Consider the following 25,352-nt stretch of genomic DNA (forward strand, 5'->3'; position numbering starts at 1 on the left):
TTTTTAATTGACCCAGATCCCAAAAGGAATCAATAGCAGTTGTTTTTATGGTTATCTGGATATTCGTCTCATAACCACTGTTTGCACCACGTGACGGCCTCTCCCCTTCTTGTTTTTCCAGCCCAGTGGAGCAAAATGAGAGCGCAGTGAGCGGGGCCCAGCTTCTCTCCAGCCGTCCCCGACGCCCACCATGAACCATTTGGAGGGGTCCGCGGAGGTGGAGGTGACCGACGAGGCGGCAGGTGGGGAAGTGAACGAGTCGGTGGAGGCCGACCTGGAGCGCCCCGAGGTGGAAGAGGAGCAGCAGCAGCCGCCACAGCAGCAACACTATGCCGGCCGCCACCAGCGCGGGCGTGCCCTCGAGGACCTCCGCGCCCAGCTCGGCCAGGAGGAGGAGGAGCGCGGGGAATGCCTGGCGCGCTCGGCCAGCACGGAGAGCGGCTTCCACAACCACACGGACACCGCCGAGGGCGACGTGATCGCCGCGGCCCGCGACGGCTACGATGCGGAGCGCGCGCAGGACCCCGAGGACGAGAGCGCCTACGCCGTGCAGTACCGGCCCGAGGCGGAGGAGTACACGGAGCAGGCGGAGGCCGAGCACGCCGAGGCCACGCACCGCCGCGCACTGCCCAACCACCTGCACTTCCACTCGCTGGAGCACGAGGAGGCCATGAATGCGGCCTATTCGGGCTACGTCTACACGCACCGGCTCTTCCACCGCGGCGAGGACGAGCCCTACGCGGAGCCCTACGCTGACTATGGCGGCCTCCAGGAGCACGTGTACGAGGAGATCGGGGACGCGCCCGAGCTGGACGCGCGTGACGGCCTGCGGCTCTACGAGCAGGAGCGCGACGAGGCGGCCGCGTACCGCCAGGAGGCCCTGGGCGCGCGGCTGCACCACTACGACGAACGCTCAGACGGGGAGTCCGACAGCCCCGAGAAGGAGGCCGAGTTTGCGCCGTACCCGCGCATGGACAGCTACGAGCAGGAGGAAGACATTGACCAGATCGTGGCGGAGGTCAAGCAGAGCATGAGCTCGCAGAGCCTCGACAAGGCGGCCGAGGACATGCCCGAGGCCGAGCAGGACCTGGAGCGCCCCCCTTCCCCGGCCGGGGGCCGCCCCGACAGCCCCGGGCTGCAGACGCCGGCGGGGCAGCAGCGGGCAACTGGCCCCGCAGGCGGCGGCGAGGCCGGGCAGCGATACAGCAAGGAGAAGCGCGATGCCATCTCGCTGGCCATCAAGGACATCAAGGAGGCCATCGAGGAGGTGAAAACCAGGACCATCCGTTCGCCTTACACCCCCGACGAGCCCAAAGAGCCCATCTGGGTCATGCGCCAGGACATTAGCCCCACCAGGGACTGTGACGACCAGAGGCCCATGGACGGAGATGTAAGTTGGTGAGGGTTCGGGCTTGCTCGGCTCCACGCGGTGGGAGGGAGATGGCGCCCCATGGCCTTGTATGTCCCTGGGTAGTGCCGTTACGGGAAGCAGTCTGTGGGGACGCTAAGAACTTTTCCACCATAAGCCTCAGAAACAGCGTGCACCTAAACTCTCGTGAATGAAATACCAGCAGGAGAGAGTTAAAGTGTTGAATGCATTAATCAGATTCTTAGCAGGATGGCTTCAAATCAGTGGTTCCCACACTGTGCCTGGAGGCCTTGTGAGAGATGCGTTCTTGGACACATCACCCTCCACCGCACAGCTTCTGATTCAGAAAGTGTGGGGTAGGGCCCGAGAATTTGTATTTCTAATGCCAAATAAAAAACAAGCCCTGATTGAGGAAGGAGATACTTCATTGGAAAGGATTATTGCAAAGGAGAGAAAGGTGCGGTTTCATTATAGGGAGGAAGGACTGTTGACATAGGAGAACTTCTGACCTTAAGATCTTTTAGGGTCTCTAGAGTTAGGCACAAGATGGGGTTTGTTTTATAGGTAGGAATAGCCAAGTAGAAAGAACAGGGTGTGTGAAAGTGGCATGAAAAGGGTGGGAGGAAGGTGAATGTGCTGTGGATCAGAGACTGTTTCTACCTGAGACCAGCGTTTTCTCAGGAGCGATTGTATGCTGGCCAGTCCACGCACTGGGGAAGGAGAGAAATTTAACCAAAGTTTGGCTAGCAAGCCGTTCAGCTGATCATTTGTGAAGAACGAATGGGAATGTAGAGGGTCTGCGTTTGGCCTTGTCATAGTTAAACAAGAAGAGCATTCCTACTCTAAGTCAGAGGGGAAGGAATTTCCCAGAACACAAAAGGATGGGGATATTTCTTCATTTTGTTTTTCTGGTTCTCAGCTGAAGTTCAACATTGTCACTAACAGTTCCCATGTGATGCTGCTGGTCCCAGGACCACAATTTGAGAACTGCCTTAAATCAATCCTTTGACGATTTGGGATGGGTGGTGTGCCCTCTTTAGAGGAAACCAAGGAAGTCCTTCTGAGCCTTTTCATGCCAGTGGTTTCTGCAGTTTTGTTTGTTTGTTTATTTGGAGATGGAGTCTTGCTCTGTCACCCAGGCTGGAGTGCATTGATGTGATCTTGGCTCACTGCAACCTCTGCCTCTCTACCTCAGCCTCCCAAGTAGCTGGGCTTATAGGTGCGCACCACCTCACCTGGCTAATTTTTGCATTTTTTAGTAGAGATGGGGTTTCACCATGTTGCCCAGGCTGGTCTCCAACTCCTGGCCTCACGTGATCCACTTACCTCGGCCTCCCAAAGTGCTTGGATTACAGGTGTGAGCCACAGCACCTGGCCAGTTTCAGCAGCTTTTTTTGTTTTGGTTTGGTTTTTTGAGACAGTTTCACTTTTTTTGCCGAGGCTGGAGTGCAATGGCGCCATCTTGGCTCACTGCAACCTCTGCCTCCTGGGTTCAAGTGATTCTCCTGCCTCAGCCTCCTGAGTAGCTGGGATTACAGGCACACATCACCACGCCTGGCTAATTTTGTATTTTTAATAGAAATCTGGTTTCACCATGTTGGCCAAGCAGGTCTTGAACTCCTGACCTCAGGTGATCCACCTGCCTCGGCCTCCCACAGTGCTGGGATTACAGGTATGAGACACAACACCCGGACTCTGCAGTTTTTTCATCCACTCTGTACCTCATTATAGGCTTCAGTAGGTGCCTAATTTTCACATCTGGTGGTAACAGGGCATCCTTCCCAGTTCACAAAAGATGTGTATTCTATTTTAAACCAAATTATGTTTCATTGTGAAGAGCTACACAAAGAAATTGATGCCACCATTGACATTTTCCATTTTTGAAATACCTAAGAAATGTGATAACATGGCAGGCTTATTAGGTGTCACAGCCTATTCAGAATATATCAGGAAGACTAACCTTTGCTCTGACTCGTTTGCTATAAAGATTCTCTTTCTGCTTCTACTCTCCCTTTCCATACTCTTGCATAATTTTTAAGCATTTCATTTAAAAATGAATCTTGGAGTAAGATAAGGGTCAAGAGCTTACATTCAATTTCATTTAATTCTCCATTTTGTGATTACACCAGGCTGTTTCTCAATATATACCCTTGGCGTGAGAAACCATTATTGTAAAGTATTTGTTCATTTTACTTACACATAAAGAGCCATGCAGGTCAGAGTGGTAGCATTCACCTCCTCTTTAAGGAATAGTCAGCATTTGCTGTTAGCGGATTAGGAAAGGTTAGAAACCAGTAGGGAAGGGAATTTCATTCTCCCCAGCAAGGGGGCAGCATTGGGTCAGTGAGTTCAGACACGTCCTCTCTCTCTGTTTTCTAGGCTTCTGATTTGGTGAAAAACAGGTGCATTCACATGTAGAATTCTCCTTGACCTCCAGCTGTCTCCAGATTCCTCTCAGCCAGGAGAGATTGCAGCAAGCATTTTGCAAATGGGGTGGAAATAGAGCAGGTTTTCAAAAGTAGGGAGTTGGCAAAAGGCTGGCTTCTGTATCCTTTTAGAAACCTGGAAAGCCACCAGAGGAAAAAACTGCAGGCACAATTGGTCCATATGCTGGCCTCTTCCTTCAGCTTTTTCCAGTGCGCCAGCTCCTTAAAATGACCTGCTTAAACATTTGCCACTGCAGCCTCACGATGAGTCCACAGCACAGCCTACGGTAGGGCTAGGGGCTGGCTTTTATTCATTTGAACTAGAACAGCTTAACTCTCTTGCATGCTGTTTCATTCAAAAGGTAGAATTAATTATAGAACATTGTATGATGCTTTAGGAACCCACCATGTCAGAAATTCAGCTGGATGCTAAGAAATCACTATGGATCACTGGATTATGAATAGTTAATATAAAGCGAAACTGAAAGCCTGTGCTTTAAAGTATCCCACCAGTCCTTTTAAAGCTATTTGTGGATTGTATTTCATCTGTCATGCCATGTTTATAGGAAGGACCTTCCTTTGCTATCTCTTTAATGGTATTATAAGAATATAATGATATTATATTCTGTTGATTTCCATCTCAGCATCAAAAAATATTTACTGAACACTCATTCTCCATGTATGCTGTTACAGAAAATGGAAAAGTATTTTAAAGCCATGTGGTCTGAAGTCTATCTGGGAGGTACCTTGTTAGAAATGCAAGTTACTGCCCTTCCTTTCTAAACCACAATACCTGATGTGGGGCTCAGTGATCTGGTTTTTTGTTTTAATTTATTTTGTTGTGTAAACTTTCCCTGAGATTCATAAACATGTGAAAGACTGAGAACTACTGATTTAAAGGAAAAAATGTATTATCTGGGTACTTTCCCCATATAAGTGCTGTGGATTTAATATTTAACTAAATCTTTTATTAGCACAGATATGGTTTTAGCAAAACGAGCTATTTCACTATAATTATGGTCAGGAGACCTGGAGAAATGGTATTCTTACAAAATCAGTATTTTGAGTATTTGGATTCTCAAAATGGCAAGATCAGAAACTATAATAAAGCAAATAAAAGGAAACAAAAAACACCTATATTGCCATTCGTCAGCCATCATTGCTAAGAGCTAAATCTGCTTTTAAAGTACTTTTAATTCCCCCAGAATTTAAGCACTTTTTACTTGGAGCAAACTGGCATTTGTTTGCTGGTGGGTTGCATAGAAAGAGAAAACGTGATTGCTAACCTGTAAGAATTTACTGAACACATCTATTACATGCTCAGCACTGTGAGAAAATAACTGCGTTCTAAAAATTTTTTTTAAATACTTACGTGCATTTCTTCCAGTAAGGAGTTTTACTTTTCCAAGTATATACTTCAGAGCTATCTCCCAATCCCCTTCTTGAAAAATATTAATAATGAAAACCTGTCCTCTTTCTTTTCTTTTTTTCTTTTCTTTTCTTTCTTTCTTTTTCTTTTTCTTTTTATTTTATTTTTTTTTTGAGATGGTATCTTACTCTGTTGTCCAGGCTGGAGTGCAGTGGCACAATCTTGGCTCAACGCAACCTCTGCCTCCCAGGTTCTAGTGATTCTCCTGTCTCAGCCTCCCAAGTAGCTGAGACTACAGGCGCATGCCACCATACCTGTCTAATTTTTGTATTTTTTAGTAGAGATGGGGTTTTCCCATGTTGTCCAGGCTGGTCTTGAACTCCTGACCTCAGGTGATCCACCTGCCTCCCAAAATACTGGGATTACAGGCATGAGCCACCATGCCTGGCCTAAAGACCAGTTCCAGAAAGCCATAGCCTACTGATCTGTCTTTAGGCAACAGAATCATTCAAGAACAGAATTACAGTAGACTCAGGGAGATTGATGTTAGCAAACACACAGTGTAAATTGGAGGGTTTTAGCTACTTTAAGTGGTGTGGTATACAGCTTGAAAGGGTGTTTATCTCTGCTGCCTCCTAGAATTCCAGTAAAATGATAAAAAGCACAAAGGCTGACAGAGAAAACAACAACAGATGAGCGCAACAAAATTTGGCAACACCCAAGTGGTAACTGGCTATGATAGGGGGATTAGTGTGCCCCAGCATTTCCAGCTCTCTGATTTTTTCAAACACAGACAGCACTTTCTCATCCCCTAGAAGTTAGGCACGGCCAGGGAAATGTGAGCCCTGAATTGTATTGCTTCCAAGCGGGAGCAGCAAAGGTCATGCTTTCTTCCCCAGTGGAAACAAACCTCGAAGCCTCGTGTTAAGGGGGCAACCTCACAAGATGGCTGTGCCTCTGTCAGCACAGGTCTCGAAAAACACATTGGGCAGGGCTGGGACATGTACTGAGGGAGAGGAATCAACCTTTATCGTTTTAAGCCATGGAGATTTTGGGGTGATCTGTTATCACCACATAGCCTGGTCCATCCTGACTAACACAGTGATGAGGTTTCTATTTTCTCTCTTCTGCCAAGTGTTTGTGAGGATGTAGAGGTAGACCCCCCAAAAAAGGCTCAGGAATTTGAGACACTGGTTACCTCAGGTGGCAGAAGCATGAGGGGTATGGCTGAAGAAAGGAGAGGATTATTTGGAAGGCTGTCCCGGGAGACATTAAACTTCCTGATGCCTTCTCCAGCCTGTGAAACCAGGCGATTCCTCCTCTCTCCAGAAGATGGGAGGCTTCTGTAAGGAACGGGTTAAGCAGAGAAGCACTGGAATTAGGGACATGGCAGATGTTGGAAATGGAAACAAGGCATCTTGGGGAACAAAGGGCCCTCTAAGAAGTGAGACCTTGAGAATACCTTAGAACTCTTAGTTGTCAGGCTTAGAATCCAACCCACTTGGGACCCCTAGTCCCCAGCAGATAAGCATATTCTTCTCTGAAAAGGCCCAAGAGAAAATACTACAGATACTAATTTTGAGGGGGGTTCCCAGTACAACACCTGGCTTTCCACCTGATCACCCCATAGTGATGGCTCCTGCATCATGAGTACATGATCTTCCAATAGGCTTTCTGGGGATTTACTCTTAAATATGAGTGAACAGCCAAGGATCACCAGACATTTAAAGAACATTTCTAACATGAAAGACAAAGACATAAAGCAATGGAAAGTCAATTGGACAAACCAAGGCAGCAAAATTGAGGAAATTTTTAAAACAATAGGACAATTATGGCAAAAGGGTGGAAAGTAGTAGAAACAAAGATAAAATGGAAGGGCAAGTTATGAAAGACCATGTATTGGAGCCAAAGGACACACGACCTTCCAGATTAAAAGCGTCTACTGGGTACCTACGTAGAATAATGAAGTAGAAAAGACCCACAGAAGTTTCAGAACAGGAGGGAGAAAGAGAAGATTGTACAGTCTTTCAGAGAAATAAAAACAAGTAACAAATGATCAGGAAACACAATGATGTTGGACTTGTCACAAGCGACACTGGAAGCTGGGGGCCTACAGCCAGTCTATCTTCAATTCAGTGTGAATGTACAATAAAGATGTTTTCAGACAAGCAGTGTCCCAGAAAATTGACCTTGCGTGGACCCATTCTCAGGAAACTACTGGAGGATTGCTCTTCGTGCGTGGAAGCATAAACCAAGAAAAAGGTGCAAAATCCAGGAAACGGGGGACCCAACCCGGGAATGCAGCAGGGAGAATCCCCAGGTGATGGGAAAGGAGATCCAAGGATCATAACGGTGCAGAAGTCCAGCCGCCAATCCTGTGTGACCTTCTGCTCAAAGGGCTCGAGTTAGGCAATCTCTAGAAAGAGTGGAACTGAGAGATTTCCTGATAAATTTGTACCACCAGGAGTTTTAGATGGTTTTAGGAGAGTTTGGCATAAATTATTGGTCAGTCCATAGAAGACTAAGCAAATGGAAAAACAATTCCATTATTTACCTCAGTAAAAGAAATTGTTATATTGGCAAGAAATGCAATCACAATATGCATTGTAGCTCAGCAGAGAAGAGTATAGTCTTCAGAATACAAGCACTGAATATTGATTAACCAGAAATTGTAATATTGAGAGGATGAGGGTGCATGTAATATGAAAGAGGTAAATCTCAGTTATTTATAGTAGAGCCAGGAAGCAATATCTAAAATTGAAAAACCAAGGTGAGGCAGTATAAACATGCTATTGATGAATATGGAAATACACACCTGGGGGAAAACGTCAGAAGAATTGGGAGCGGGACCCTGGAGTGGGAGGGACAGGGAAGACTTTGATTTTTGCCATAAACTGCATGATATTGTTTGACTTTTAAAAGTAGATTCATGTATTTCTTTGCTTTAAATGAAAAATATGCAAGAGTAGAAATCATCCTTCAGAGATGACTTACTGCACAAAGGAACCATCTCATTGTTACTGCTTTCCTGTAAACACAGAGGCAAACACTTCTGTACATTTTGTACACAATTTCTAAGAAATGACTGCTTTATTAACTATGTTATATGGTAAGATGAGTGCACTAAGTCTTTAATTTCCTACAGTGTTTGTGTTAAGCACACACGCTTGCATTTGGCTTACTTGACACACATAAGAGTAAAGAAATAAAAAGTAGGTCAAAGCGGGGGCGGTACTACTTAAGGTGAAGAGCACTAATTGGCAAGTGAATTTACACCTTGACAATGAAAAACCTGAAGGCTTCAGGAGCTGTGGGCTTGACAGTGTGCTTAGTTTGGAAAGCACAGAACATTTGTGGGAAGTATAGCAGCAGGAATACTAACTGCAGTGGGAGTGATGCTTGCCGAGGTGAAGTGTGGATGCATTCATTTCTCCTCGGGTTTGTATACTTATGTAGGTTAATGGGCTTTACTTCAAAAATGAAATCTTTTTGAGATGCCGTCTTTTACCAGGGTGCATTTAATGGCCCATTCTGCAACTTAGGATCCGCAGTGAAGTGTCATATCTGTCAGTGGGGAATAATGCTCTAAGTAACAGACCTTAGTTGTCAATAACAACAACAAAATGAGGCATTTTTCTATGAACTGTGAGGACCTAATGCAACTGGAGTAATTTTTCTAAAGATGTAATGATCTTACTGGTACACCTTTAAAATGAAAAGGCTTCACCTTACAATCCCATTTGAAGAGGAAATGATTCATTTCAACCAAGAAAGAAACAAAAGGAGATGGGAGAATGTTTGTTTTGATACCACCTAGATTGGAAATATTGCCTTTGATTATTTTAACTCATCTTTAGAGTCTCACCAGTCAGTTCAGCTCTAGGCAAGATGTGTTGCCTGGCAGGTGTCTCCCCCACTGATACCAGATCATCACCATCTAGAAGTCACCAGAGCAAAACTTGTCCAGTGATGTGCACACCAGAAGGCAAATTCTTCGGTTACTTTGTACTCTCTGGAATAAAAGAAAATGATGGATAAGACTGATCTTTTTTAACCCTCTGGGCTCCAATTTTTTCTTTTTGTTGACCCCTCTCCCAAGGGGAATCTTTCTCAACTTTTTTAATGGATTGTCTCACCAGACAGTATATATGTGAAACTGTGTCAAGAAGTGATGGGACAAACAACAGGGAAAGAAATGAACGATTTAGCCCGAGAGAATTTTGTTGTCAGTTTCCAGTCAGAGTTGCATCTCATAGGGCCACAGTCAGGTGTCTGACGTGCTTACTGAGTAAGTGTATGCTCAATAAACTGCCCAGTAGTCTTTAGAAAAGTTGCGTCCCCTACCCCAACTATGCACTGTCCACGTGTTCTTTAGACAGAATCTCACTCTATGACCCAGGCTGGAGTGCAAGGACACAGTCCTAGCTCACTGCAGCCTCACACTCCTGGGCTCCAGCAATCCTCCTGCCTCAACCTACCTAGTAGCTGGACTACAGGTGCATGACATCATGCCCAGCTAATTATTTTGTGTGTGTGTGTGTGTGTGTGTGTGTGTGTGTGTGTGTGTGATTTTTTGTAAAGACAGGGTCTTGTTATGTTGCCCAGGCTGATCTCAAACTCCTGGCCTCAAGCATTGGCCTCCCAAAGTGTCATATTTTCTGTGATAAATGTACTGGGGCTGTACTGGAGAGGAAAGGAAGGTGCTGGGAGAGGAACAGATATATCACAGATCATTGAATTTCAAGTATAACCCAGTTACATCCTGGAGCCCATGTAGTCCTGGGAGTTAGGAAATGTGATTTGGCTATAAACATGATCATCTTTAAGATGAAAAATGCTAAATGTCTTTATAGTTATCTGGACTGGCCTCTTCCCCACACTTGTAATCATACAGATCTTCCCTCTATCCAGGTCACATTCCCATTAACTAAAGTCAGGGCTTTGCTCTTTAAACATAGATTTCAAGGCCCCAGACTTCTTGATTAGAGCCTCTGGAGGTTGGGTCGTGGCATGGGTATTAATGAGATTCAGTCAAAATTGGTAAACACTGGCTTAGACTGTGGACCAGAGTTTAACACTGAATGCTTTAGGATCTCATTTTCCACTTTTCTCGTATGCGTTAACCTGTTGCCTCTGTCATTCACTGTCAGTGTCTCCTCCTTCTCCTGTATCTCTCTTGGAGCAAGTCACACAGATGCGCTGCTCAGAGTGTCCATCATATGTACATCTTTTGCCTTACAGTTGATCTGCTGCAGTTACCTTGAGTTGGTCACCTGCTTTCCTCCCAGGCTTCAGTTTCCTCATCAGTAAAATGAGTTAATCAGATTTATGTCCCTGGGTAGTTGTGAGAGAAAATGGTTTTGCAGATGTTGAGTCCTCTATGGAAACGTGAAATAAGAATCACAAGTTTGATTTGTCAATTACCTTTGGAAGTCAACGCTCACTTAACACTGGGGTTGGTCACTGGCGAACTGAATAAGGGGGCTGGGCTTTAACAGCCCTTCTTCACCCTCTCTGGGCTGCTGTTTCCTTTCTGCTGTCCTCAGCACTCAGGTCCCCCACTGGACTGCCCCTCTGGTCAGGCACTCAGGTGACCCTAGTTCTCGGCTTCCACCTTAAGCAGCATTATACCCTCAGCCTTTTCTTCCAGGGTTGGTCTGATTAAGTCAAACTAAACTGCTAATTAGTGATAATGGCAACATGCACCACCCTCCAGATAACATTTACTTTTTATTGGCATTTTATTTCTCATTCCGGTGACTAATGGAGAAAGTATTTTGAAGCAGGAAACAATTTCAGCACTAGTGTTTCTTAATCAGAAACCAGCCACTCTCTTGCTGAGACAGAGGTATTGTCAAAATCCTGGGAATTAAGGGCTTGGCGTGAATACCTGCCCTGATCATGTGTACTTTTGCATCCACCTTTTTAAAAAAAAAAAAAAAAAGCTTGGAGAAAAATGATGTAATGAGGGTAAAGGAGCACCAAGACCTCATCTGGAGCCTTGATTTCCTTGATGATACCCGGTCTCTGCCCTGAATTCAGCCACCGACATGGATTTTTTTTTTTACCGTTGCTAGGAGACTGCTGACCAAGGTCAAGTGTATGTGCTAATTCATTAAGACTTGTTAGCAGCATCTTATCCTGTTGACCTTGCTGCTATGTTGTCAAGCTTACAAGGGCGAGTGAAAAGAACTGCCATTTTTGTGAAGGATTCTTCACAAAAATTTTGATGCCATTTTTTGTGAAGGATTCTTGTTAAGGCATGCTGAACTGAGAGATTTCCTCTTGCTCATGACACCTTGCAGAGTTCTGGTCAGACAAAACTTTTCCAGGATCTGGTTAGCAAGAGATGAAGTTGAAATGGGACCTGAAATCCAGTAGACTGAATTTAGGATAAGTGTTCAGTTGGAGCCCTACTTCCCCAAGGGAATTGATTCCTGGTTGGAATGTGATATATTCTTAGGGAGGGCATGGGTGGTTCTAGGATAGCTAGCCCCAGTCTGTCTCCATTTGTGGTGTTAAGAGGACAGAACTCCAAGCATCCTTCTCTCTGATTGTTCCCTTTACCTGCTGCAGAAGAGTATACATTCCAGTGTCAGCTCTAAAACCAACTTTATTTTCTTATATGATCCAGACTGTATAGAATAAATGGGGCTGGCAGACCCGCTAGGTCAACATCCCAGAAGCTTATCCAGAAGCATAACCTTAGAACCAAAGGATCCACTGCCAGGACAGCAGAAATGGAACCCAGTATATTTTCCAGATGGACCTCAGAAAAGGATGAGAAACTTCTTACACAAGTGAATGGTGTCAAAGGTATAAATGTGCTCTCAACCATCTACCATGCAAAGAGATTGAGCTGAGCTGTTATAGTTGTTTCTCTGCTGACACCTTTGTGTTTTGTTGAACACCAGCTACAGATAGGAATAAGAAATATGGCCTCAAAGCTATACTGTTCCTTATTTTTCCAGTTAACTAGAGAGAGTTCATGACTACTGTCCTTAGTCAAAATCTGAAAGTACATCTTGTAATTTATCATTCACTCATTCAATAAATACTTTTAGATCCTTCTATAGATCAGGCACTGTGCAAGACCCCAGGTATACAGCAATAACAGATAGAGGCTCTGACTGGCTTAGACACAGGCTCTGCTGGTACAGAATATACCATGTAAGCTAGTCCTTTGTCAAGCCCCAAGCCAGACCTTCGAGCGTCCTCTGCTCTTGAGCCTTTCATCTGAATCCTTATTTGTTGTCTTAATTATCTGTTGCTGTCTAACAAATTGCCCCAAAACTTAGTGGCATAAAACAACCCTCCTTGATTATCTCACAGTTTCTCTCCATTCGGGTCTCTTGGAGGCTGCCGTCAGGGGGTCAGGTGGCCTGCAGTCATCTCAAGCTCATGTGCTTGTGGTCAGGATTTAGCTCCTCATGGGCAGTGGGGCTGAGGGTCTTGGTTCCCAGTTGACTGTTAGCCAGAGGCATCCTTAGTTCTCTGCCATGTGGGCTGTCTGACACTTGGCATCTTGATTCATAAAGTATGCAGGATGAGAAGGTCATGGAGTCTGATAGCAAGATGGAAGTCATAGTTTTTTGTAACCCAGTCACTGGGTGATATGCTGTCACCTTTGCTGTATTTTATTGCTTGGAGTAAGTTACTAAGCCGTGCTCCCTCCCCAGGGAGGAGATTACACAAGAGGCTGAATACAAGGTGGTGGAGATGACTGGGAGCCATCTGAGAAGCTTGCCTACAATGTTTGGTATCTGTTGTTGTCACATGCCAGCAAAGAGCTGCTGGGCTTGAAATTTAGGGCAGAGCAGCTGCTGGCCTTGTCCTCCCCAGCTGACCTTGTCAGCCATTCCCAACTCCTGGGCTGTGTTTGTTTTGTTGTCTGGCTGAGAGGAGGCAGATTTGCAGATCCCAAAGTGACCGATGGACAATGCAACTGAAGTGGTGTAAAAGGGAAGGTGTGTGAGAGCCAGCACAGAGATGAGGCAGGGGCCATGTCAGAGAAAGCTGGGACTAGGGAGGGCTGGGGAAATGGAAAAGAGGAGGTGTTGTCCTGAAGAAACAGCAGGGCCATGGTGGACTGCTCAGAAGGAGAAGGATTTCAACTTTATATCCAAGGGACTGCCATTGTCAAAAGAATTTGCTGTAAAGACCCTCTTATAAGGCAGAGCTTTCAACCAGTGTGCTGATGATTCTCCTGGACTCTGGGGATGGGGGGTGACCTGGGCCACCAGGCATGTTGTCTTCAACCTTTGTGCAGCCTCATCGTGGCATCCAGGTCCTCTCCGTGTGACCCAGTATGTCGTACACATATTAACATTTCCCTGTGTGCCATGATGCAAAAAGTTTGGGAAGCATAGAGTTAAGGGGCCTTGCTGGTGCTGAGGGAGCCATGCAGGAGAGAGCAGGCCTTGAGACTGGCCAGCATCTGGGTGCTTGGTTTCTCCCTTGCATGTGGCACGTGGATCCTCATGCTTCCATCTCAACCGTCTTTGAGCTGCTAGGGGAGTTTTCCATCACAGGTGTTATCCATTAGTGATGAGGCATGGAGAAGGTGGTGATAAATAATTAAATAGGTTTCAGGTGCAGAATGAACATGAAAGGGAAGAAAGAATGAAAACAAAAGAGCCAGGGAAAGAATTATAAGTTCTTTTGTGCCAATAGGACACTGGATAGATGCTTTCTATAACTTTCCAGAAGACCTGGCAGTTTTCTTGGAGTCTGACTAGTGACTTACATGTGCTGGTCATTTCCGAGTAATAACTGAAAAAGTTGCAAGCTTTTCACAGCAGCAGTGAACACTAAACAGCTTCACCCATCCTGTTCTGAGCAGTTCATAAATGGAAACCAGTGCAATTTTCAAGAGTGATCATGGGGGAAATGGCTGCACCATGGGCTAGAGAGAGTTAAATGGTAGGGAGTATTCAGTCTGGGCTCTTTGAGAATCAACACCCCAAGATTTTCTCTTTTTAAATGATTAATAGAAAGAAGAAAGTGTTTTGAGAGATGCCCAGAGCTGAAAAGTAGGAAGAGATACCTCCTGCAGTGCTCATCATTTAGAAAGGGCTTTCTGGAATGGTGGCTAACAGCTATGGGACTTGCATCCCACTGATCTGGATTAGAGTAGGTGCAATCAGACTGCCAGGAATAGTGGTCAGAAATGCCAGAACAATGAGGAGGGAGAGGGCAGTGCCAGAGGACACCCTCTCTCTGGTCCTGTTTCTCACTTTGGCCTGCAGAGCTTGTCCACAGCACAGGAAACTGTCAACTAGTGTGGGAGGATTTGCCAGCTGTGGATTGCTCACAGGCCCTTTTGTCTCTTTTTTCTACCTTTTGGTCCTGTCATAGCACGTTAACCAAACAGGTAGGCTCACAGAAAGACCTGCCAGCATGCCTGGTAAAGGGTTTGATGAGAAAGAAGGCTAAAGTCATCTAATCAGATGAGTGTTTTTCATGCATCCACATCCTTCCCCATTGCCACAGATCAGTGAGAGGCTGGTTACCTCTGGGGGTGTCTCTCTGTGGAGGTCTCTCTCTGTCTGCCTCCTGCCTTCAGAACCACACTGCTGCCTCTGTTTCCAAGAGCTCCTCCCTCTAACTCAGTTCTACCTGTGTTTGTCTTGACCTTCCTCTGGTCTAGTCTGGACCAGCATATACAATCCAGCTTTTGAGCCCCGTGTAGGATTATCTGTTGGTTTGGTTCAAACCACGCTGGCCCTGGAGGCAGCTCTCTTCTGTGTTGGTGTCGCTGGCTTGCCATACGCCTTATCCAGACTGCAGCGTGAGGCTGTCACAGGCTTTTGGTAAAGGTGAAGAGATTTCCTGTGGCCAGAGGTGTGGCCCCTAGCTTGCTGCAGTGTCCTCCAGCCCCTTCCCACATGCCCAGGTTCATCCTGATGCAAGTCCTGAGAGAACCTCTTTTCCCCCGACTCCCACCCCTTCTTTCCACATGAGCTGGATGCTTTTTCACAGGTTCTATAAACGTAGCAGAGTTTGGGGTGTGTGAAAGTTTCTGGTAGCAGTTCAGAGCCGAGAAATAGTAGGTGCCGCTGCCAGGAGGGTTAGGCCAGTCCCTTCTCAGAAACATCAGCTGCTGATGCCCAGCAGTGACGCACAACTACCTGGGCCATTCAGGCAGTGAGGGGTTAATGCGGAGGGGTCGGACACCCTGGGAGGTGGTCACATCTCCTGTTACCAGTTGCATGATTGACTCGGGCATCTAACACCACTGGAAACAACTCACCCGAGTACTGAGGTCAGGAGTTAGCCTCAGCTCACAAGTGGAGGCACTAGAGCTGGCCAAACAGCACTGGAAAGATGGAGAACTTTTGGATGTACCAATTTGAGTGTCATGAAGGAGAGGTAGGTGGATCCTAAGGCTTGAAAACCACATTTGCTGCTTTGCTTATTATTTTCTTCTTCTCATCCTGTCAGGTTGTAAGTTGGTCTCTGCATTTCCCTTGATGGTAGGAGTTAGTACAGCAGGAATAGAGAGGGGTAGTGTGCATTACCCCAGACAAGAGGCAATGGAATCAGGTTTGCCTGGGGCTTGGAAGTCCAAGAGGGCCAGGACAGAGCAAAGGCTGCTCAACCACTCAGAAGGGGTGCTTGGAAAGGAGTTGTGCTCCTTGCTTTCTCCCCATCAGTGCTGCATTCTGATTCTCCACATTCTAATAAATGAGTCACTTTGGGCACTGTACCTTCGATTCTATGCTCTGTGTTGTGTTTTGTGCTTCTGTGATGCTAATGAAAATGAATGGAGATTAGCACCTTGCATATAGGAACTGCTTTGCTAGTCAGAGAGGTGTAATGGATATAACGTACCCTTGTACAGTACCTGGCACACATAGTAAGGCGTCTGTAAATGGTCACTATGATTGTTCTTAGCAGGTAATGTGGCTATTACAGCAAATCCCCTTGTGCTTTTAGCTGCATCTCTTCATAGGAATTAAAAGTGGCTTTGGTTTTTTTTCTCCCACAGAGCTAAGGGCCAGTGGTCTGGGAATGAGTGTGGGAACACCGTCAAGGAATGGATGGACTTAAATGTGGAAATGAATAAAGACTCCCTTATTTTTCCAAATTGTAATGCATTTCGGCTAAATTCAGTGAGGCTGTTTGAAAGGGGGAAGAGATAACCTCTGTTTTAGGTCAGCTTTATCAGATGAGAACTTGTGTCACCCTTACACTGATATAGTAATTGGTTAATTTTTTTGCCTTTGAGAACATGTCTTCAGAAGCTTTTTGAGAGTGAGAAAATGAATTATTTGTGTGGGCTCTGGTGATGAATCACCCTCTGTTGGAGGAGATTGCTGCTGTGCAAGGCTCTCTGAGGCTCTGAGTGATCCATGTTTTCAACCTATACCTTTAACGTGGGTTTAACCAACTTGGAGTTGGGAACAGGAGGACTTTGCCTGTGGGAAAAGAGAGAACAAAAATGGTTAGAATAGCTGATGGTTATCTCAAAATGTTTCATTGGTATTAATTGAATTCATTATAAATGTGTATATAAAACATTTCATTAAGCCCAGGCTATTATCATTTTAATAACATAATTATGCCCCTACAATGCTATGATAACTTTCTACTTCACCACATTAAAGAAATACAAATGTGCATTGATAATATAGTTTAAATTGAGACTGAATAATTATGAATTTCTTAACCAGTTTCAATTTTTAGAAGCACAAACCTTTCTTGGGGCAAGAAAAAAACTAATCATATGTTTGGGGTTTTTAAAAATAATTCTAATGTGGAATAAGGTTAATCTAAAACACTTGGATCAGTAAGGGAAACAATGTACATCGATGTGAAAAAAGAGATAAAGCTGGATAAACCAGAAGCATAAGTGCAAAGCTGTCTGAGGACAGTGGACCTTGAGAAGTAATGCTGCGTGCGTTCAGACCCACTCTGTATGTAAACCTACATTTTGTTTCCTTTTCCTCCAGTACAACAAGATGGTTGTGTATGCATGCTTCCACTCATTCAACACATTTATTTAACTCCTGCTATATATTTTATGGGGTCTCTGTATGAGGCACTGGGAGAGAAAACATTTAAGCTAACGATAAATCCTGCCTTTGTGGTGCTTATTAAAATATTGTAATTATTATCCTGTAGCATTATATAAAATAGAAGAGAGAGGCCGGGCGTGGTGGCTCACGCCTATAATCCCAGCACTTTGGGAGGCCGAGACGGGTGGATCATGAGGTCAAGAGATCGAGACCATCCTGGTCAACATGGTGAAACCCCGTCTCTACTAAAAATACAAAAATTAGCTGGGCATGGTGGCGCATGCCTGTAATCCCAGCTACTTGGGAGGCTGAGGCAGGAGAATTGCTTAAACCCAGGAGATGTAGGTTGCGGTGAGCCGAGGTCGTGTCATTGCACTCCAGCCTGGGTAACAAGAGTGAAACTCCGTCTCAAAAAAAAAAAAAAAAAAAAAAATAGAAGGGAGATAGTAAGGTACCATAAGAATGGTGCAGATATAATGCATGCAGACAGTTCTTACAAGGGGGGTTTCCTTTCGCTTAAGAGAACTGAGAAGGCAGCATGAAAGAAGTTCTACTTGAAATGGAGATGCACTGCTGTAGCTTCCTGTATGTGAGGAGTTCAGACAAGAGCATAAACAAAGACACTGTGCAGAAACGCAGGTGGTATGCTGGGAACAGAAAGTAGTTCAGTTTGGATTGATGAAAGAGAATAGGAAGCAGAAGGGGGAAAAGAACAGTAAAAGAATTAAGGCCAACCCTTGGAATGCCTTAAGTGCTGAGGTAAAGAGTCTAGAATTTGTTCTATAAGCAAAAAAGAATGACTAAAGACTTTTGAACTGAGGATTGACTTGTTCAGAGCTTTTTAAACCTGCATTTTAAATGACAGTAAATAGGTACTTAATGACAGGTGTCTGGTGAAGGAGTTCATGGGCTCTTAGTGCTATAGTCTTATGCAGCAGGTTGGCTGCTTACTCAAAGAATAAAAACCAAACACCTTACTCTCAGGTTCTCTGTATTGTTCCACATACGTGAAGTTACTAAATAACTCAGTCGCAGATGGATTTGGCAAAACTGTACATTTTAAAGGATTATGTTCTCCTGCCTTTCATTACCATGAATTTTTGCCACTGAGTTTCGTCGGAGGAAAGAGGCCAACACAGGCTGGAACTCACGAAGGTTGGCTAGGGCTGGCTGGGATATTTCACCAGGTGTCCTAATCAGTGGTGTGCCAAGGTCGTGTGTGAGCTGTGCTATAAATTAACAGTAGAGGCATGCGTATGTCCTGATTCTCTTTTGTAAATCAATCACTATAATAGCATCACCCTCAACCCTTATATTTGGAAATGCTGTCTTGGTTGGGAGATAGTGGACATGCCAGAAGATGCACACAGCAGTTGTATATACGCCCTAGCCTTAGCCAGTAATAAGCTCTTATTACCAATAGACCATAAGAGTGTTGGGGCTTATGAATTAATGTAGAATCTTGGTATGATTTTACAGAGCCTTTTTGATTTTCAGTTTTATCCATGAATAAAATTTTAATAAGGAAGGAAATGAGATGAAGAAAACATCCTCGTAGGTGTTTGTTGTCCTTGTGAGCACTCTCCCAGGGGGCTGAAATAAGCTTTCTAACTGTTGGAATCATAAAAGACTTGGATGCTTTGCCCATGCCCAGGCACTGAACCCACCCCTAGTGTGCATTATCACCAACTAATCCTCATGACCACTTAGGAGGGGGGCGGTAGCTGCTTCCCCATTTCTCAGGAAGTATCAGAGAGGATGGATGACCAGCCCAGGGTCAGAGCCATGAGAGATAGCCAGAATTCAGACTCTGATCTGCCAGATGCTGAGACTTAAGCATTTAATCACCTCAATATCCTGAAACAAAAGTTACCTTGTTCAGCTGCAATATAAAATTAAAAACATTTCAAGGGGCTGGGTACAGCAGTGGCTCATGCCTGTAATCCCAGCACTTTGGGAGGCTGAGGCAGGTGGATCACTTGAGGTCAGGAGTTAGAGACCAGTCTAGCCAACTGGTGAAACCCCATCTCTACTAAAAATACAAAAATTGGCTGGGTGTGATGGCAGGTGCCTGTAATCCAGGTACTTGGGAGGCTGAGGCAGGAGAATCCTTGAACCCAGGAGGCAGAGGTTGCAGTGAACTGAGATCACACCACTTCCCTACAATCTGGGCAACAGAGCAAGACTCCATTTAAAAAAAAAAAATTCAAGGGAGAAACATAACTGTGTTCCTATGCTTTTCAAAATGGATCCTAATATAGGAAAGCAGATAATAGTGGCTTTGAGGACTAAACCCATTGTCTTAGGAGTTGATTGATTTTTCAACCCATAGGCTTTATTCCAGAGCCTTTGAAGTCCCAAGTGCTGTGATGGCAGATGATTCTGTGTCTCTTCCACTAGAAGGGTTTCTGGCCCAGCCAGTGTAGGTGACCTCTCTGCCCCTTGCTCTAGGGCTCTCTATTCTTGCCTGCCTTGGCAGCCGTCATGCCACACTTCAGCCACTGGGGCAGAGGTGCTCTAAGGAATCCCTGCCTATGTGTACCTTCGAAAAGCTACTTAACATTCATTCATTTGAAATGAGGACCAGCATTCTCAATGTATGGGTAAGAAGTGATTTAGTTAGAACTTTACCTTGAAAAGCAATACTAAAGATTATAAATATAACCTTAGTTTACCTTTTGACTGTTAACATCTAGGTTGTAGTTCCAACTGTACATGAATTCGTAAAATAGAGGCATAGTACCGATTTTATATAATGTAGTATTGATCTTAGTTATAATTTTTTTTTCAAAAAAAAAGTCACTGAATCACACAAAATAACCTTCAATTCACATGTGACTTTTGGAGCATGTTCAGAAAGGGTCATCTCAATCATAAAAAGAGACATTTCAGCAAAAATATTTAGGTACTGACTCAGTTTCCCTAGGGACCTTTCTTAATTATTTGATATTCCAGTCATTCTCTTTCAAAGCACCTCTAATGTTACCACTCTTTCCATTCATCACTCCTTCATTAACCAGTGCAACCCCGTCAATTTCTCCATTGTCGGTAGCTGGCTTGATCAAGACTTCAACCTTGTCTTCTTCAACTTTTTGCAGTTCTGCTATCCATCTATTTATTATTACAATATTTGTACCTCTGCACTTTATTTGCTATTATTTATTTTTGTTTTGTTTTTACCTTGTAATGCCAGATGGTCCCAACAGTAAACAGAAGACCAGTTGACAAAGATGTGGACCAAATAAATAGATGCTAGTATTTGGGGTGGAGGACCGTTCGGGTGGGCATTGATACTGTGTCTTAGTCCGTTTTCTGTTAGTTCTGGAGGCTGGGACGTCCAAGGTGGAGGGGCCACACCTGGTAAGGGCTTTCTTGCTGGTGGGGACTCCTCGGCAGAGTTCTGAAGCAGTTTAGGGCATCACATGTTTAAGGGGGTTCACGAGGGATGGCCAAACTGACTTTTATAATAGTCCCACTCTCACAATAACTAACCCACTCCCTCAATAACCCCTTAATCTATCAATTCATTAATGTATCACTCCATTCATAAGAATAGAGCTCTCATGACCCAGTCACCTTCCAAAAGTTCTACCTCTCACCATTGCTGCACAAGGGAACAAAGTTTCTAGCACAAGAATTCTAAGGAACACACTCAGACTATAGCACATTATAAGTAGTTGGCTCATTTGTGACTTTTTGTGCCATTAAAACTTTTGTTTTTCTGCAGTGACTCAGACAGTGACCACTGTTTACAGAAGTCACCCTGTGTTTGTAACCTATAGGCTTACCTCCCCTGAAAGATCAGGAATTTCTTGTGGGAGGCAGGTATCTGGGTTTTTTCCAACACTGTCAGCATGTCAGTGTTGAATGAATGGCCCACAAAGAACTCACTTTTTGTGTGTCTCTTGACTAGAATTTCTCCAAAAGTCTTTCAAGTTCCCTGAATCTCTCTCCACATGATGGTCCTGCTCTCTGAGGTCCTGCCCCAGTCCTCAGGCCTTTCTAGAATAGAACATTGTTCATCATCTATTTGGAAGGAGGCAGGAACTCTTTACCTCCAGCTTTGGTGGATTCTTATTATCATCCCATCTACTTTTCCTAATTTTGAAAGTTTCTTTTTGCAGATCTCCAAATGGTGAGAGTGGTAACTCAATCCCTCACTCCTTTAGATCTTCCAGTTCAACTCAGGAAATAGTTCTGAGTGCCTGTATTGAGATTCTTTAAGGAGGAAAGCAGCCCTGTGACTCACAAAAAAAAAAAAAAAAAAAAATCCACTCCTGGGACAAAGACTAGTTGCTGAGCTGTAGCTGCTGGTAACACCTTGTGCCATCCTCCATGGGGCTCCAGACTCTAGTCCCCACCCAGCTCTTCAGCCTCGCTTCTCACCTGCCAGAGCTGTGCTGTTCCTCCTCCCTGCCTCTGTTTCCAGTATCTTCCCCTGCTTTCCTGACTCATGCTACTCTATGAAGATCACACGGTGTTCGGGATTCAGCTGAAGCACCACCTCCCCACGAAGCATTGCCTGATGCACACCCCTCCCCTCCTGCAGAACTGACCACTCCCTCTGTGTCCCCACTGTACAGATGAACATCCTGGCCACCCGCTGGGTCCCTGCCTTTCCATATCTGTCTCCTCCCATTCTCTGAAAACATGTCTCCTTTCTCTTTGCTTCCTGGCCCAGTGATCAGGAACACAGATAGGCACTGAAACATCTGTTGAAGGAATAAATAAATAACAACAGTTTGTGGTGCTGCTTCTCTCCCCTTCAAACATAACCTGAAAGTTCCAGGACCTATTTGTATGTCTCCCTGCTACCACAAGGAGTGCAATCTTTGCCCCTAAGAGATGTTCAGTCAGAATTAAAATGAGGCCAGGTGCCATGATAATCCTAACGCTTTGGGAGGCCAAAGCGGGCAGATCACTGAAGGTCAGGAGTTTGAGACTAGCCCCATCTCTGCCAAAAACACAAGAATTAGCTGGGCGTGGTGGTGTGTGCCTATAGTCCCAGCTACTTGGTAGTCTGAGGCAGGAGAATCACTTAAACTGAGGAGGCAGAGGTTGCAGCGAGCCAAGATCACACCACTGCACTCCAGCCTGAGCAAAAGAGTGAAACTCTATCTCAAAAAAAAAAAAAAGAATTAAAATCAGTGATCAGCTTTGCCTTAGGATACTTTTGTGTGCTTTACCCACCTCTGGCCTCAGTGCCAATGGACAGGATGATACATTTCTTGTCTGACATTCAGGAACCTGGTCTTGAGGCTGAAAGCTCTGCTCTGTGGAATCCCAGAGCTCTGGTGGTAAAACTTAGATTGTAGCTATAGAGAATCTACTAGAACATAATCTGCAGAAGATGAGTTGTTAGCTTAAGGAGACCTTGTAATTATGTAGAACAGGGAGCTGCTGGTGAGTCATCTCTGGGCACTGCATCCTAGATAGATGTCCAGGTTCAGGATTTACCTTTGTGAACTCCCAACCCCACATTTGCATCCCACCCTCAGACGCAAATGGTCTCATTTGCTTATAATTGTATATCCATCCAGCAGCCCAGAAGGCATGAGACTCCAGATAGAGATATTTGTGATAATAATTTTACTTTTTCTACCATATTTCATTGCCTAAATTTTACTTCCAATGAATTCTTTGGAAGTTAGCAGTATTATGTAGCTTCTATTTTTTTCCTCCATTTTTAAGAGTATATCAAGGTGGAAGTTGGAGGTAATAGACAAAGGTCTTGTTAAGCAGACATTTGAGATGAGTTAAACACTAACACCATTGTTTAGGCTTCATGGGGTCTTGTCTGTTTTGAAACTGTTTGTCCACCCTTGACATTTAGGCGATGGGGTGGTGATTTTTAGGCTTCCATTAGATGGGGTCTTCTCTCATTTGGGGACAGCTTTCTGCATCAAAAGAGCTTCCTTGGAGCTCAGGTAACAGTTGTCAAAGGTAAAGACCATTTCTCTAATTCAAAATGCAGATTGAGGCCAGGCACAGTGGCTTACACCTGTAACCCCTGTGCTTTGGGAGGCCGAGGCATGAGGATTGCTTGAATCCAAGAGTTCAAGACCTGCCTGGGCAACATAGTTAGATCCTGTTTCTTAAAAAAAAAAAAAAAAAAAAAATTTTTTAGTAAAAAAAAAACCCTGCAAATTGAATGTTCTACACACACTAGAGGGATGCTGTATCAGAAAAGGGCCTACCATTGGCCACTAAAGCATGAAGAAAGCATTGGGTGCATGTCTGTAACATATCCGCTTCCTATGCAAGTTGAAAAACATTGTAAAGCTAGAATAAATTGAAGCCATTTATTCAGTAAACATTCACTGAGTGCCCACTGTTTATAACACCCAAGGTGAGGCAGTTGGATGATGAACATGAACAAGACAAGCTCCCTACCTCCTGAGAGCTCTTGGGGGAGAAGGGACATACACGTGAACAGATGGTTACACAGCATGGCATGTGGCCGTGGAGAGAAATGTACTGTGAATAGAGTCTGCAGAAGCTTCAGCAAGATGAGTGCTTTTGAACTGAACATTGAACGTAGGAAAGAAGGAGGGAGAACTTTCTAGGTGGAAGTCATTAATTGCACATTCAAACGGGAGGAAATTTGAATGAGCTCAGGCGTGTGCCAAAGGCTAGAGCACGTGAGGTCTGAGGGTCCCTGATGAGGTTGGTGTGGGTACATTGAGAGCCTCTGCGAGGGCAGTGCCCACTGCAGGCCCATCTGTGCCTCCTCCCCCTGTTCCAAGTGGGTGCTCCGTAGGGTCACCTCACTCCTGTGGGGTCCAGGCTCCCTCTTCCATGCCCCTGCTCACTGTCTGTATAACCTGTCTTCTTACATCATCCTAAGATCATCTGGTCCCCATAATGTTGTAAAGAATTTATTTTTAGAAGATTTGGAGCAATTGAGAAATGGGAAATGTGAGACTCTCTGGAGGATTGTTTTTAATGAAGGTGTGATACAGCCCTCAAACCAAGCAATTAAAGAAAATCCAGCTGCACCAGGTTCCCTGGGGGCCAGACCCTTAAAATCTTTGTGACAGAAAATTACTTGCGAGAAAAAATAGAACCATACATATCCAAAGAAACTCTTCAGATTTGAAAAACTGGGGAAATTTAAAGGCATTAAATTCTCATAAAGACTTTACTACATTAATTGGGAGTAGGCCAAACATAGAGCTAAATCAGCAAGTACCCACCAGCTCTCTTGGATGCCAAATAAAAGTTGTATATGTTTCTTCTTGAAGGCATGCGGGGCTACTTTATTGCAGCCGGGGGCTGTGGGGCCTCGGGTTCTTTATGCCAGCTGTTACCCTGGGCCTGCCCTCTTGGCTTCCCCACAGAGTGTCTGATGTCTGCATGTGAATGTTTAAGGGGTTCGTTGGTTGTCCTCACCTCCTTGCCTAGAATCAGGTGTATGAGGTCATAAGAAACAAATTCAAATCTCACAACAATAAACTGGGATCACACAACTTCTTCATCTGAATTAAAATGAATTTCACTGCATTGTCTTTCTGTTCATTTGTGACCCTCTATATTTTCCATGATTCAGACTTTTTGGAAAAGATTTTTTTTTTTTAATTTGACACAATGCTTACCAAGCTCTCCCTTGTATATCAGTGTGCTCCTCCGCCACCCCCTCCTCCCCCGCCGCCAGCACCACTGCGGTGTGAAACATTCTCCCTTTCCATGCAGATATTGTACTAATGTCTCTGTGCCTCAGCTTCCCCAAGGGAGCCAGTCCCGACAAATCAGACATGGGTTGAGGCAAGCACTAGGGTTTGTTTTATTCCTTTGCCCAGGACTTACCTCCCCACACTCACATCCCCATGCTTCCTGAGAGAATACACCTGTGTTTGGTTTTTCTCTGTGTTTTATGCCTTTTGTCAAACATTGCCAACAGACTGTGAGGCAGTGCAGCCCTCCTCTCAGAAGACCATCACTGCAGAATTCTTGAGCATCTCTGTGGCTCACCTGAAAATGCCTTTCATCTCCCAAGATTTCAGGAGCACATAACGGTGATTGGTGATTGGCCGGGGAGTGATTTCCGGGCCTGTATCAGTCCCATCCCTGCACTTGCTTGTTTTATTTGCCCATCCATTCAGTAGATATTTATGGACACCTTCTGTATACACTGACCTAGGAGTTTCCTGTTCACATCTAGCAGGGCC

General features: G+C 44.8%; 1 protein-coding gene across 2 annotated transcripts in view; it reads left to right on the forward strand.

Moving 5' to 3' along the window:
• Positions 1-25,352, forward strand: part of APBA1 (amyloid beta precursor protein binding family A member 1) — a 222,954-nt gene that overhangs the window by 153,602 nt on the left and 44,000 nt on the right. For both annotated transcript variants that reach the window (XM_012453796.3, XM_064361675.1), the window contains exon 2: positions 122-1,390. In XM_012453796.3, coding sequence (XP_012309219.2) covers positions 191-1,390 — 1,200 coding nt within the window. In that variant the 5' untranslated portion in view covers positions 122-190. The remainder of the gene's footprint in view (positions 1-121; positions 1,391-25,352) is intronic.

This window comes from Aotus nancymaae, unplaced genomic scaffold (assembly GCF_030222135.1).
Source record: "Aotus nancymaae isolate 86718 unplaced genomic scaffold, 86718_ANA_hifiasm-v0.15.2.pri h1tg000041l, whole genome shotgun sequence".
Classification (NCBI taxonomy): domain Eukaryota; kingdom Metazoa; phylum Chordata; class Mammalia; order Primates; family Aotidae; genus Aotus; species Aotus nancymaae.